This window comes from Vanellus vanellus (assembly GCF_965231255.1).
Source record: "Vanellus vanellus genome assembly, chromosome: 19".
Lineage (NCBI taxonomy): Eukaryota > Metazoa > Chordata > Aves > Charadriiformes > Charadriidae > Vanellus > Vanellus vanellus.
The window spans coordinates 10105350-10119688 of NC_138924.1; the positions used below are offsets into that span (position 1 = coordinate 10105350).

The 14339-nt window shown below is 45.3% G+C and overlaps 1 protein-coding gene across 3 annotated transcripts in view; it reads right to left on the minus strand.

Moving 5' to 3' along the window:
- Positions 1–14339, minus strand: part of BCAS3 (BCAS3 microtubule associated cell migration factor) — a gene marked incomplete at its 3' end in the record, with an annotated part of 391462 nt that overhangs the window by 123974 nt on the left and 253149 nt on the right. The window contains exon 23 of one of the 3 annotated variants that reach the window (XM_082493343.1): positions 5973–6079. The exons of the other annotated variants lie outside the window; for them this stretch is intronic. Within the exon in view, the coding sequence (XP_082349469.1) occupies positions 6054–6079 (26 nt within the window). Of the gene's footprint in view, positions 1–5972; positions 6080–14339 lie in introns of those variants that run through there. 3 annotated transcript variants of the gene reach the window in all.

Below are 14339 nucleotides of genomic sequence, written 5' to 3' on the forward strand. Positions count from 1 at the left end.
CCCAATTTCCTACCGTACGAAGAGGCTGTGGGGTCCTCTAAAGTGACCGTGTAAATGAGAAAGGCAGTAAGAGAAATGTTGCATTTGTTTTTTTTTTTTTTTAAATAAAACCCTCCCATGCTTCTCTCAGAAATCAAATGGTGCCTACAGAGGAACCAAAAGAAGATGTCCTTCTGGCTAATTGAAACAGGTCCTTATAACTAATCTTTTTTTAATTCTTTAATCATTAGTTAAATGTGAAAGTTTTCCTTTTTTTAAGTGAATCTTCTAAAACACATGGGGAAAAAATAGGAATCGATAAAATTGATCTATAACATATTTTTACTTGAGAAAGGATTACAGGGTTGGATCTTAACGTTATAGACCTAAAACCATTTCTTGTTCCACTGCTTTTATAGTTCAAAAAAAAAAAAAAAAAAAGTACGTTTTGGAGACAAAGGCCTTTATCCTCTTAAGTGCTGTGGATTTCAGGCCAATCTCCCAATATAAAGCAGACTTCAGACTTATACCCAAGAGAAATGGTCTCGGAAAGATTAGATTTTCCACCACAAAATAAAACCCCTGTGTGGTGAACCATACCAGCTTCAACACTACCTTCCTCCCAAGGGCTTGTTCGACATGGAGAAACACACCCATTGGATGTCTTCTCTTCCAAAATGGAAGTGGTTTTATCATTCCTCTGCTTTTGCGCCAACCGGTTTTTCCACGAGTAAAATTTCCAAAATTGTCCCGTGTACCCGAAACTAGGGAGGAATGGCAACCAAAATCTATAGATTTGTCTGGTTTTACTCTTATTCTGCACCATTTTGCCGCACAGAAAACGGCACACATTGCTCTTAATAGCAGTGTACAAAATTTATTCTCATTTGTGATGCAACAGTGATAAAACCGGTACGAGTGACATACAATGAACATAACTGGATGAAATATTCTTTTAAATCAGCACGGTGTTTTCGAGAGTTGCCCAGCGAAGTCGTGCATCTCTAATAGGAATAGTATATTACAGGGGATTAATTTTGCTAAGTATCTAGCAGCTCAACAAAGAAGAGAGGAAACTTTCTCAAGCCACCCCTTTGTAGAAAGGTATTTTATCAATCATCCCCATATTAGAAAACACAGGTTTTCAGGATATTTCAAAATCCTTTCCAGTATTAAAGTAGGACATGCAAGGAAAGGAGAGAACTATAGACTTAATACAATGTAACTGCTCAGGATTAAATTTTAACACCACCAAAGCCACACAAAAAAGAATGAATTCAAGAGTCAGAAGATTAAAACTGCATGTAGTCAGCTTGGGATTGGTATGCTACAGATGGAAACTTTCTTCACAACACAACAGTTTAAATTCTAGTCAGGATGTATTATGATTAAATGCTCCTACAATTTTTGAGGACATCACTTTTTTCCTACCGGCTACTGTAATACAAAAGACATCTCTCGCAAACATATAACTAGTAAAAAAAGTGCAAGTAAAAGCCATTTAGGTTTCCAGAAAAGACATAAAAGCAAAACAGCTAATGGACATCCAGGGTAGTCAAATCATTTCTGCAGAATCCATTAGTTACTAAAAGTTCTGGAGGGCTCAGTTTTTACAGTAAAACCTGTAAAAACTCAGTCTCCAGTTTCTCTTTTGGGACACTGAGGTGTGAAGATCCAAATGATGCTGGAACTGAACTTGTATATTTGAACCTTTTGAACTCCATCTGCCCTTCATAAATTACTTTACCACTAGCTTTAACACGTTTCTAACCTACTGTGCTACAAAAAGAAGGAATCATTAAAATAACTGAAAGGGCAACTAACTTTGCAACACTTCCCATGGAATTTGTCTTTGTTCCAAAGACACGAACCTATAACAACTGCGGGATGAGAAAAACCTTCCAGAGAGTCCAGTGAAATAACATCTGTCTTCACGCTACTGAAAAGCAAGCGGCAGACCCCGCTCCCCAAACTCCAACCCATTTAAAGCAAATGAAAATTGCGCTGTAGAGAAACAGACAGTCGCTCCTCTCCATCTGGAAACGCTGTCAAATGGCAGCAAATTCCACAAAATTCCCAACTGATACAAGAACTTAATTTTGCATCTCGCAGCAGCCCTCTGCTCCACATCCCATCAGTAGGAAAACATTTCAATTTTGCTTCCGTCAAAAGTACAAAGAGGTGACAAAACAGAGGCACAGGAGCAGCACTGAGAACCCAGTGTCGCTCGAAGGGCTCTTCTGCCGTTCCTCTTTTAGCCTCCTCCTTTATCCTGCGGGGAAAGCAGCGCACAAACTGTTGCGCACGCTTACACCCCTGCCTGACACAAAGCGTGACACTTATATCGCTCAGATTTGTCACAACCGCACGCTTCGCTCTATTTTTTCAAAACACAAGCACTTCAAAGAGCGCTAAGTTTCCTACAGCCAAATCCTACTCCGTGTGTGCTACGGCAGAGCAGGGCACCGCCGTCCCCTCTGGCTCCTGAGGAACCCAGGCAGCAGAGCGCCCAGTGGAAACACCCGAGCGCGGCGAGGAACCTGGGCATCACTCGCCTCGAATCCCGCGGCCCCCTGTTTCCAGTGCGTAGGAGGTACGGCTGCACCTCCAGGTATGAAGAGCAACGCTCGCTTCGCTGCCGGGGAGCGGAGGAACGGCGGGGCCCAGCGCGTGCGGGCCCAGCCATGGACGGGCCACCTCACTGCAGAAGGCTCCGGTCAGCAGCGGGGGCCAGCCGGAGACCCCGCAGGAGCCACTCCAGCACGCAGCACCCACCCGGGTCTCTGCGGGGGTGCAGATGACTTCTGGAGCTTCGCAGGCCCTCGGGGATCTGCCCCCCTCCCTTTGTGGAGGGTGGATGGGGGATGGTGGCTGGCGTGGCTGCTAACCTGAAACCTGGCGCTGGGTACTTTACTAGCACATGAGACACAAACTTTCCCCTAAGGAATTTACAGTCTTTTTTTTTTGTTTTTAACTTTAGAGGCATTGTCATCCTGACCCAGAACTCTAGATTTGACCCTTGACTTGTGCAAAGGATAACACTCTTGCCATCCCCTCTGCAATTCCAAAATCGAAAGCATCGTCAAGAGCGGTGCAGTACAAGAAGCCCCTGCACCTCTGACGATTTTTCCCCCGGCCGCGGTCGGTGTTACCCGGCCCTGGGGATGTGCTGCTCTCAACAGTCACGACTTCGCGGCGTAGAGGGATTGGGGGGGGGGGGTGTGTGTGTGTCATCTCACTGCACCCACAGAGGAACAAAGAGGAGGGAGACTCACGTTTCCTCCACGGGAAAGGCTGAAACTGTTTAGATTTCAAAAGTTAATCCAACTTCAAGAAAATGCCCATAAAGATTCTTAATTAATTTTAAGCTGCCTTGAACTGAAAGCAGAGCCCCCCCAGGAAGGCTGGGGAAGCCCAAAGAAGGGAACCCCGGTAAGAGGGCAGCCCGCCTGCTTAAACCCAACGGTGACTTCTTCCTGTTGGACATAGCGCACAGCGAACAGAGTCTTCCTCGTTCTTTTTGAGACTGCCTGCATGTTCATAGACAGTCAGCCACGGGGATTTAGGAGAAAAAAACCCTAAGGCTTTATTTGAAGTCCAGGGAGAACGGAAAGGCTGGTTCACAAACGAGACAGCACACGATCGTGAGCAAAACAACGGGCAAAAACGTTACAACTTTGTCCCACACCTTTCCTGCCTGCAGAGAGAGCTCAGCGGTCAAAGCGGTGTCCCTGCCAGTGCCTGGAGAGGGACGCTGCAGCTCTCGTCCTGCTGGCGTAAGGAGTTTCTTCGGGTTCAGAAAGTCACCCGACTCTATTTTCTGTCTCAGATTTGTCACTTACAAATGAGGAAACTGCCCATCATCCTCTCAGAGGAAAGCTGTGAGAAATAATTAATGTGTGAATGTGCTTTCAAGAGGTCAACCAGTATAAAAATACTGACTGCTTTTCTCTTTGGATTAAAAAGTTATCATATTGTATCTGGACGCCGTATTTCAATTTCTCTTTAAAACGATTTTGCTAAGCAGCAGAGGGACACAGCAGCTCCCATTTACAGGTCACCTCAGGTCTCCTGAACCAACTATACCCCAGGGTTTGAGTGAAACTCGGGAATTCCAAAAGCAAAGCACATTGCCCTTAGTACATAAAATGCTTCTGATTCACAGAATGACACAAATGTACAAGAAAAAAGGACGTCTGATTATTTTTTGTAACGGATGGCTTTTAGATGGGCAGAATACACTTACGCATTTCTTAAACCACCAACCAGCAAGTGATTTTTAACAATGGGCTTGTGTGAAGTGCTACTTGCTTATCAAAAAGACTCAGGAAAAAAACTTCAGGGGCTGAACTCTCACTGCGTTTCAAGTCCTGAACAAAGAATAAGACGCTGTAGCTGCACAAGTGTGTGCGGGAAGGCAGTCTGCCCAAACCACCCGCGCGCCGAGACACTACGCTATCGCAACTTCTTAATGCTGCAGATTAATAAAGTTGTAGGAAATTATTTGACGTTTAGAAATCAAATGAATAAAAAAGGAAAATGACAAAGCTTTCTGAGCGATGTCGTTTCCCCATGAAAGCCCATGTCACCATTTGCCCGTTTAAGCGGTAAGATGCACGCAAGCTAGGGCACAATTAAACGTATACTTGCAATTTGTGAAACTACCACCTCCATTAATTATGACTCCTAATGAGATGCTATAACCGACCATGTGAACAGTTCTAGCCCTATGAATGAACACAGGTGTTCAAGGAAACGATCCCTGGAGATCACCTAAGCTAACCTGGCCTACTGCCCACTGGCAGGCAGGGAGATTTGCGGTCCTGCACTCCCTCTCCTCCAGCCCAGACGGGCTTTCCTCGCCTCGCTTCCCGGCCTGGAAACGAGCCGTGTATCATTTACAGACTTCCCAGGTTTGGTAAGAGCACGTTCTGAGGATCACTTTGGAAAATGGCACCACTTTTCAAGCCAGAGGGAGGCAGGTATAAGCTTTTTAGAAAAGGCCAACCACCCGAGCGGTCATCGATATTTTTTGTGTAAGTGTATTCCCAACACAACCCAGCGTGTCAAATAATCTAAGTATCTCACTATCATGCACGGGATCTACAGCCATGACATCTCCTAAGCTAGAAAGGACCTAAATTTCTGCCATTAAACAAACACTAGACAAGGAACCAAGCCCGAATCGTAGCAACAACCCCCCCGCCAACCCCAACCCCCCAGAACGTAGCTATTTCAGAAAGCGAAGATACGCATATCCGAGTTTTTATCCCTTGGAGCTCATTGGTTTGGGAATCACAAGCAGCATCGGTAGGTTAACGCACAGGCTGATCTCAGCTCAGCGCGAGGGGTTCATCCGTCGGGCACCTTACGGACCAGCAGAGATCAGTCCCGCCTGATGCAAACGTTAAGTCACAAGAATAACATTACGTAATGTGCAACAAAATGTTAATTTACAAGAAGGCAAACCTAATGATTTTTTCTCAGAAGCCCAGCGATGTAACAGAACACACTATACACACAACAAGACGGCATAAACCAATTAAATATTTTAAAGACGTTTTTCTATCTTATGCCATTTTGGTTTATGTTTTTGCTTCGCTAGTTGACAATCTGAGCGACAAGAAAAAACCATGCTGCTGGTGAAGTACTAAATCACACCAAAAGAGCTAAGGTTTTTAGATGAAACGAGAAGCTGATTACCCCTGCACCGAGTATACCAGTCACTAAGCGTTTCTGGATTGCAGGGATAAGATACTCTCTTTGCTTATTACTGCCTTCTTGATCCATAGAGATTTAAGCAACTGTTTTCAATTAGATGTTTTTAAGCTAGTAAAACTACATCCATAAGACATATTTATAGAACAACTTAAAACTAGAAGAATTAAAACGACTACAAAACTGATGAATTCCATTCCCCCACCCCCACCCCGAATCATTTACTGACCATTAACGAGCAAAAAGCACTGCAATTTTAAGAATTAATCCACTGTCGCAAAATTAAATCAGATACACTAGTAGGGATAATGACAAACTGGTGGCTCCAGCGTTGTCAGTTTGCGGGTGATACAAGTTCAAGTCGTCTGTGCTAGTGGCCACTCTGTTGGAACAAACATGAACATAAAAGGTAACGTTAAAAGTGCAGCAGCACCAACGGAATCAATTCTGTCACTGAGGATGCAGACTCGGAGTAAGTGGCATAGGGTAAATATTGCATTTTAGAAACGATCTGGCTGGTTCCAAGACTGCCAGACCTAAAGGAAGACAGAGCAGTGAAAGTAAATGAAAGGGAGAGGATACTCCTTCCCCTCTGAATTCCTGAACGCAAGAGCCCAGCAGCGTGGCTTCGCTACACATGACCGCTTTCATCCCCCTGAACCTATGACGACTATTCCGAGATTTCCAGAAACAAAACTGAGCTTTGATAGCTTTCCTCCGACGGTTGCTTAAACAAAATTTGCCTAAAAAACTCTGTAGCATGTGACTACAGATATTTGCAGGATGAGGCGCTTTATCTCTAGTCGCTGAAGAACACGCAGCCACGGCAGAGCCCGCCCAGAGATGGCCGGAGCCGCGAGCAGGGACAGCCGCGAGCAGGGACAGCCGCGAGCAGGGACAGCCGCGAGCAGGGACAGCCTCTCCTCCGTCAAAGCCAGAAGCATCCTTAATCACATCTGTATTCTACACCTGGCCGCCCGGGGCTAGCTCTAGTCAGAAGTAACTGGTGAGGGAAGTGGCAGCGCGGCGGAGGGGCCGGGGCAGCACGCGGCCGTGGTCCAGCCCTGCCTCCTCCGGCCGAGGAATCGGCCGCAACGGCACCTTCCCCGCGCGTTCCTGCGAGCCCCCTTTCTTGCTACCTAAGCACATCGTCATGAAAACTCTTAAAAGCGCATTAACAGCAGAGCGACTTTTAAGATCCAAATACGTCGTTTAAACATACATATTTTATACATTTAGTCCGCTTCAGAATCAGGCCGTAAATACGAACGGATATTACACAGCATGAACGCGCGTCTCAAGCCTGCTTCCGTCCCGGCACCGCGGGCGGTGGGTGCTGCGCCCAGGACAGCCCCTCGTCCTGCAGATGCAGGAGATGCTCCGGGACAGCGCATGAACCTCACAACGAATGCGCGAACCCTCGCAGGGAAGCGCGAGAGACATTTTCTTTTCTTTTTTTTTTTTTTAATTAAGACCTCGCAGCTCACATTTGCTTCACTCGCTGAAGAAGCACAAGCTGCGTAAGGAAATTTTAGGAGCTATTTTCAGTGAATTAACCCGTAGAGCTACACACGAGGTCTAGTTCTAGGCAAACTCTCCAACCCCGAGGCAGGGCAGTACTCTTTATTGGCTGTGCAGTACCTTGCCTGTCCCCAGGCATGCGGCGTATAGAAAAAAATATATACGCAGAAAAAAAATATATTTCTTTTACCTCTGCATCCCGCCCATCCTGCCCAAGTGGCGGCTGAAATGTTCCTGCTGAGCCTTGGACAGCAGTGCCAGTCAGGCCGGCAGCCTTCTGCCCCTGCCACCCCCGCCACCGTTTGATCTCAGAACAAAAGGGCAAAGCTGGGTGTGAGCGCGGGGGGAACCTGAGGCACCGCTGCATGGAAATAAAGGGAGGGAGACAGAAAAAATTCAAGTAGTAGGCACAACCTGTGCAATCGCACGCTGGTTTCTGTTCCACGATGTTAAAGAAACAGAAAGCTGCAGCGATGCAGTCACATCCCTTACATCTCACCGTATGGATCTACGGTCCAAAGCGGCTCCGGCAGGCAGATCGTAACTTACTGAAATCAGATAACGCACCCGGGTGAAGATGCATAACTACATCGCATTTACCCTTTTGAATGAATGTGACTCTGATTTCTAATTGGGTTTGACCTCGTTTACGACATGTTAAGAAATGATTAAAAATATTACATTTTTGTTAACGGGAAACATGGTAAGAAGGCGACCAGCCCAATGCCTTTTCCTCACACGAGTGTCTTTCTGCACAGCAAAGGATGACTCCTGTAAGAAGTTGCTACAGGATAAAACCAAAAGCAAAGTTTCGTACAATTATATCCAAATTGGCAGGGCAAAACTATGAAATAGAACCGAAAGTAAAAGCAAGCGAAATAACATGAACAGCGAAGCAGTAAACAATTTTGCCTAAGGCACAACACTAATGCAAGACTAACTTCAAAGCATCAACCGAACCAACAAAGGTGACAAACAATATGCAAAACAATGAACTTAACCCATCGCCCGCTCCCTTTTCCTCCCCTAACCAAGACGAAACCAAGGGAAAGGAACACCGCGCAGCATCAGCGTCATCACGGCCGCGCGAGGGGTCGCTCGCTCTGGCAGGGGGAGAGGTGGGAAGGGAAGGAGAAGGGCCGAGGGACAAGGCACGCTGGGCTCTTGTTAATGGCTCCGAGGGCGGCGACGCACCAGGTACAGCGAACCCCTGGAGGAGACCCCCTCAGGTCATTAACAAGCAGGTACGGGCGCACCTACGCCGGGGGGGGGATAAGCTGTAGCGATACATAACGTGCGCAGCGTAGAAAACGTCACACGAACACACAGCTGATTATAAAGCTCTCCCGCTTCAAGTGTGCTGTCAAACAAATACCGCTAATTCTGTAATTCCAAATGCGAGGTTAGTACCCCTTAGAAATTTCTGTTTTGATAATAAGTCCCGGAATTTAAAACAGATAATCCCCAAGCAAGTTCTGGTCTTGCTCATAAAACACTTTAAACTCCCTTTTTATTTTTTTTTTTTTTTTTCATTTTACACACTGACCAAAGTATATAAACTAGATTACAGCATTTTGGCTACAAGTTTCTTCAAGTAAGCTAGGCTGAGATGTTACGTTAAGGCAAGTCCACATCAGAAGCTTGCCTATTTTTTTTTTTTTTTTTTTCCTAATTAAAATTTATAATGAACCTCTTCCCCAGTAAGCTGACTCAGGGAAAACCCACTCTGAAAGGCATCAGCTACTGATGAATTATATTTATTAATTAAGTTAGAGAAACAAAAACCGCAGTGGTTTTCAGTGCTGCAACTCGCAGCGGAACCCACGAGCCCGAAGGCAGGAAGAAGTGCGAAAGGCGGAGCTCTGCTCTGAAGGGCTCCTCCGCTCACCGAGGGGCTGAAATGCCACGAACGAGGGGGGTTTCTCCCTCCTTTAACCTAAGGATTTGGGCCTTTGAACAGCTGCTTCGGACTTAATAAAACACCGCAAAAGCCACCGCCTTTACTGCATTAAAAACCGAAATAATGGGTATTAAGCAGAAGTAGCGTTTATAATACACTGATAATTTAAGTAGTTCATCTCGTGATCGGGTTTGGTGAAAGCAGAGAAGAACAGAGTTAAGAAAAGCACTTAATCTTGGCAAGTTTCAAAGACCTTTAGACGTTGCTTTTAAGCTTTAGTAGCCAAGGGATTCAAGTTTGACTTTTCACTTTGGATTTGAGAGCGAGGGCAGAGAGGGGAACCTCTGGATTTCGCCCATTTGTGCCTTTCCCCGAGGCAGCGGGCTGCTCGCAGGGCACGCTCTGGGCCCCGGGAACCCATCGCCAGGGAAGGTGGGGATTTCTTCCTTTAAACATGCAGCAGATGGAGCAATTCATAAGATTTTCAATAAAACTTTGGGATTCTCTCATTTAAGCCAGAATCCTCTTTGAAGAGTGGCACTTTATATAACGATCCCTATTTATAGCCCGCCTCTTCCTTTGGCCATCGGCTCTCTTCTGCTCGCCCGCTCGCCGGTTTAGCTCTTGTTAGCCAATCTCAGCATGCCTTTTATGGAAAGAACTGAAATACCTTAAAATTTGCACGTGCAATGAAAAGGAGGCTTATTGGCACAGCTAGGACATGCTTTTCCACGCAATGCTGGTTACGGGAAAGCTTAACTTTTGTTAAAGAGGATAGAAATACAACAAAACAGGAAGGTGGATATTTTTCTTACTTATTTCCAGTGTCCGTATTTTGGGTAATTATTTTTTTTTCTGTGAGACAGAATAGATACTCTTCTGGGGGACTGTAATACCCCTCAGCGTGTTTTCCACCAAGAATGCAAAAAGAAACACTTTTTCTGAAGAAGTCATGGAAACCGGTAAATTGAAGACACAAGCCCTCATTGAAAACCTATAATTTTTTAATTAAATTTACATGTCAGTGGATCTTTTGAGCTTCGTCTGTATGTTTTTTATAACGTACATTTCCAGTGCTTTTTCCCGTGGGTATTATGCACTATTTCTAACCCGGGATTACTCAAGTTGAAGTGTGATAAAGGGCACATTATAGTTATATTAAGCATAACAGGGAGGAGAAAGCTTTTACATAGTCCAAAGAAAGCTGCGCTCAGAGCCTCATTGCTGGTAACAAGCAGAGCAAGGCAACCAGTCAGCTAGAAACTGCTGCCGTCAAATTAAGGCTTTGTCCTGAGAAATAGCGATTTGTTTTATCCCCTTTTTTTTTGTTTTCTGCTAAAAAATAAAGGTCGTTTTCTTCAAAGCCATTAACTCTCGCTCTGGGGTATCGTCGGAAATACGTTGCGAGCAACAAAACGGAGAAGAAAGCTCCGTCTCGCGCAGCGCTGTAACTTGTGCGGTCACTCTTTCAAAGAGCGATCAGAGGAGGAGAGGGGATTTCTCAACGCCGTTGGGGCTGCCATCTCACCACGCTGCTCTTCCCAGCGGTTTCACAACCGCGTCGTTATCCTTCGCAGCTCACCCGAAAGCTGCGGGAGCTTACTCCGCTTGCCCGGTCTGCACCGTGCCCGGCCCAAATAAGAAGTGCTTGTCAACAGCGCCGCAGCCGTGGAACCAAGCAGCAGCTGGATGAGGAAAGGAGGGCATGTCAGCTCAGAGCGGCAGAAAAGGTTTTTCACGGCAGCTATTTGCAACCCTCCAAGGAACTACAGAGGCTGCCCATTAAAACCCTGTTAAAACACTTCTGATGTTGTCAGCGGCGGAGAGCTGAAATAGCACAGCGATCACTGAGATGCTATCTGCCTCCAGCAGTTCAGTGGTACTGTCAATAATATGAGCAAGAAGGTACAAGATGAGCAACAACCTAATTCCTACATCAAAATTTCATAAACTCCCTCAGCTGGTAAACACTGGAGATGTGGGCAAACACAGGCCCGCCAATAAACCACCCAGAAAAGATGACCTTCGGTCTGGAATCTTTCCCAAAAGCTGTGAACCTTTGAGATAATTTGCACTTGGAAAGCAAAGCAGTGTAATGGCGAGGAGAAAGCCGGAGGAAGGAGGTGGCGGCTCTCCCATCACCGCTCCCAATGCGCTCCCCAGCTCTGCGCTTCCGACGGAGCCCAAGGATAAACCGCAGCACCACTTTTAGGGGTACACGCTTCCAAACATCCCGTGTGTATACCCGGAGTTTCTCCCCGCTTTCCTCCGCTTTGCCTTTTGAAAGCACCGACTCGGTAGCCGCTCCTTGGGGCGGTTTTCGCAAATATAGTCCTCTCAGGCGAGAAAATTTGCGACTCCTCCTCCAGGAGAGCGGCGCCTCGTTTGGAAGCAGCCCTCCTCACGTGCCAGGGTACTAAAACTGTGAGTAATGATAGCGGAATCATTTGCTTCTCCGCTGCTCTGTGCTCATGAGTAAGTACCACTCACAGTGAATAATGGCCGGAGAAAGAGGGCCAAGGTGAAGAGTTATTTATAATACAGTAGCCAATGAGTAAGCGCTTAGCTATGAATTTACTGCTCTGGCTACAATTTCATGAGAAAATGAACAGAGCCAGCCTTTGGCTTTCCAGTTTTAAAAAGCTATACACCCGCTAAACCCCAGTAAAAATAATTCGGGAAGGATTGGGGTAGTTATTTATAAAGCAACCACGACAGAAGATCCTGTGCGGCTCAGCTAAGTGCAAGATCGTCGCAGATGCTTTAGTTTCTTAGATACCGTCCTCAGAATTGCTATGGCAGGCAGTGAAACTCCAAAACTCATCGTCTTAAACCAGTATCAGATGCTTCCCCCTTCTCATGCAATAAATATCCACTGCAGAGAGCCAAAAGACAGAGCTCGCTGGAAATGAAGCAAAGAATTAGACTGTCATCTGCTCAGCAGTCCCGGGTTTAGAGGTCAGAATATCCGTCTACTTTTTAATACGAAGTGACTGTACTAACTCTCTTACAGAACTAGTTTCTGCCGAGCGTCCCCTGGATTTGCAGAAGATCCAGCACGCTTAGGAATAATTTTTCATTGTTTCTATCAGCCCAGAACGAGGCAAAGGTTATTTCTAGAAATGCATTACTTTCACCCGAAGCAATAATAATATATTTGAGCGTATAGAAAAGATCTGACCAGGAAAATCTTGGGACAACGTGATTAAGCTCACCGCTCCTCTGAATTTCCTAGGCAGAAACGCACCACTTCCCGGTACGCCCTGCAGAACAACTGGATATTTTCCAATCCCCACATTACAGGTCACGACTTGCTGATACAAATTTGGATTCTGCTGAGGACCTGCTTATCGACTGAAGTTGGGATGGCATGACACAGCAGGAGACCTTGGCTTGCCATTGCTTATTTGAAGGCTGGTTTCCAGAAAAGGACTGGCTTTTCTTTCAGCCGGCGTTTTACCCCACAAGGACACACGGCTCGGATTTGTGATGGAAGCGGACACTCGGAGGAACAGAAGTAGTAACAATTCTACAGGACTGTAATTTATTTCGGAATTGTAAACACAGGAGGGATGGCTTCTTATGAAATTTTTAAAATCAACTGCACGTTTTACTATCTGTTGTGCTTCCAGTTTGGAGAGCCCAAGGGGTGTTATTTCAGTGCCGCTGAGCTCGTCACAACTGGCCCCACTTCACACCTTGGTACACATCGCCGAACTGTCAGAGCCACCTGAAAAGCCTAATTAGGCACTTTTGCAAATCAGCATCTTGTCCATTTTCCCATGCCTTATGATTTTTAGACAGCTGTCTTTCCCTCCTCTTATCCAAAGGCAAGTTACAACAATTCCGCCTTAGAAAGAAGGAATATAAAGAGTAACGACAGTCATCTTTGCCCTGGTCTCCCGAGCCTGAAGTTACACACTCGCCTTCGCACAACTGCGTCCCTTCTTTTATTAGCTCACCAGCGTGGCACCACGCAAGTAGAGCACAAAGAATAAAATTGCAACAATTTGAGATGAGTGTAACTTTTACAAGAGTCAGATATCCCCAACAACCCAGACAGTCAATAACCCGGCACAAATTAACTCTGGCAAATAATAGGTGTGTTGACCCTAAATTCATGAGGCAATAAAACCTACTAACAGCCTGTTGTTTTAAAATACTCAGGCACTTCTCAAAGACAATATAGTTTTTGTTTGCGAGCAAGAAGATCATTAATTAGGAAAGCTTTTAAAAAAGGTTTTAGTATCATTAGCAAAAACTAATAGGAAAATAAATTAACCTAAAACATCTGACACTGCGTTTGAAAAAAAAGAAAGGCTTTAAAAAGCCGAAGCTTTTCTAACCGGTACGTGTCCCAGGGACTGCACCCCGTGGACCCACCTCTCCGCAGACCTCCATAACCACAATAACAAAATTAGATTTCCTCCCTTTCTTGCTGCGTTTTGAGTTAGGGATGCGGTGCTGTGAATGCAGATCTCTCCTACGGTGGGATCACAGCGATATAATTTGAACCAACTCTATTTGTGTCTTCAACAAGGAAACTCCACAACAAGGAAAATTTACCTAAACCCACAAAACAATAATCTCTTCTTCCAAATCTGTTTTCTTTCTGAGAGCTTTTCAACAATAGCAGAGTTCAGGCAAAGTTACTATGCAAAAGCTGTCCTACGGTAGGCTCTGGTGTGAACTTTTATTTCTGGAGGGAAAACACATTTTCTAATTATTTTGAGAGTCCGTTTACAAATGCAGTATTTTAAAATAACACACCATGAAAACCGGCCCAAAATATTTTACGGCTTTGAATAAAATTCTCTCCTCCCCTCCCCCGGCTGCTTGCTAAGAGATGCCGTAATCACTCTGCCAAACCATCATCACGTACGAAGGAGAGCACATAATGAAGTTGTCCACCATTTCAACCATGTCAGCTACAGAATTATGAAAGATTTATACCTACTTCATATTAAAATTATTTAGTAAATGTCACATAGCACAGCAAAAACCACGGGCACATTATTGAGGGAGAGTCAGGTTCAGTGCGGAGCTCTCAAAACCGATGGCCAACAAGAGCAGACGCTGCAAAGCAAAGTCTTTATGTGGCCATAAAACCGTATGGTGACAGAGCACAATTTGCTGGTTTGCTAGAAAGAAGGAAAATGCACAATTTAAATTTTAAAAAGGAAGTCACGCAGAAAGTAAAATGAAATATTAATAACAGATA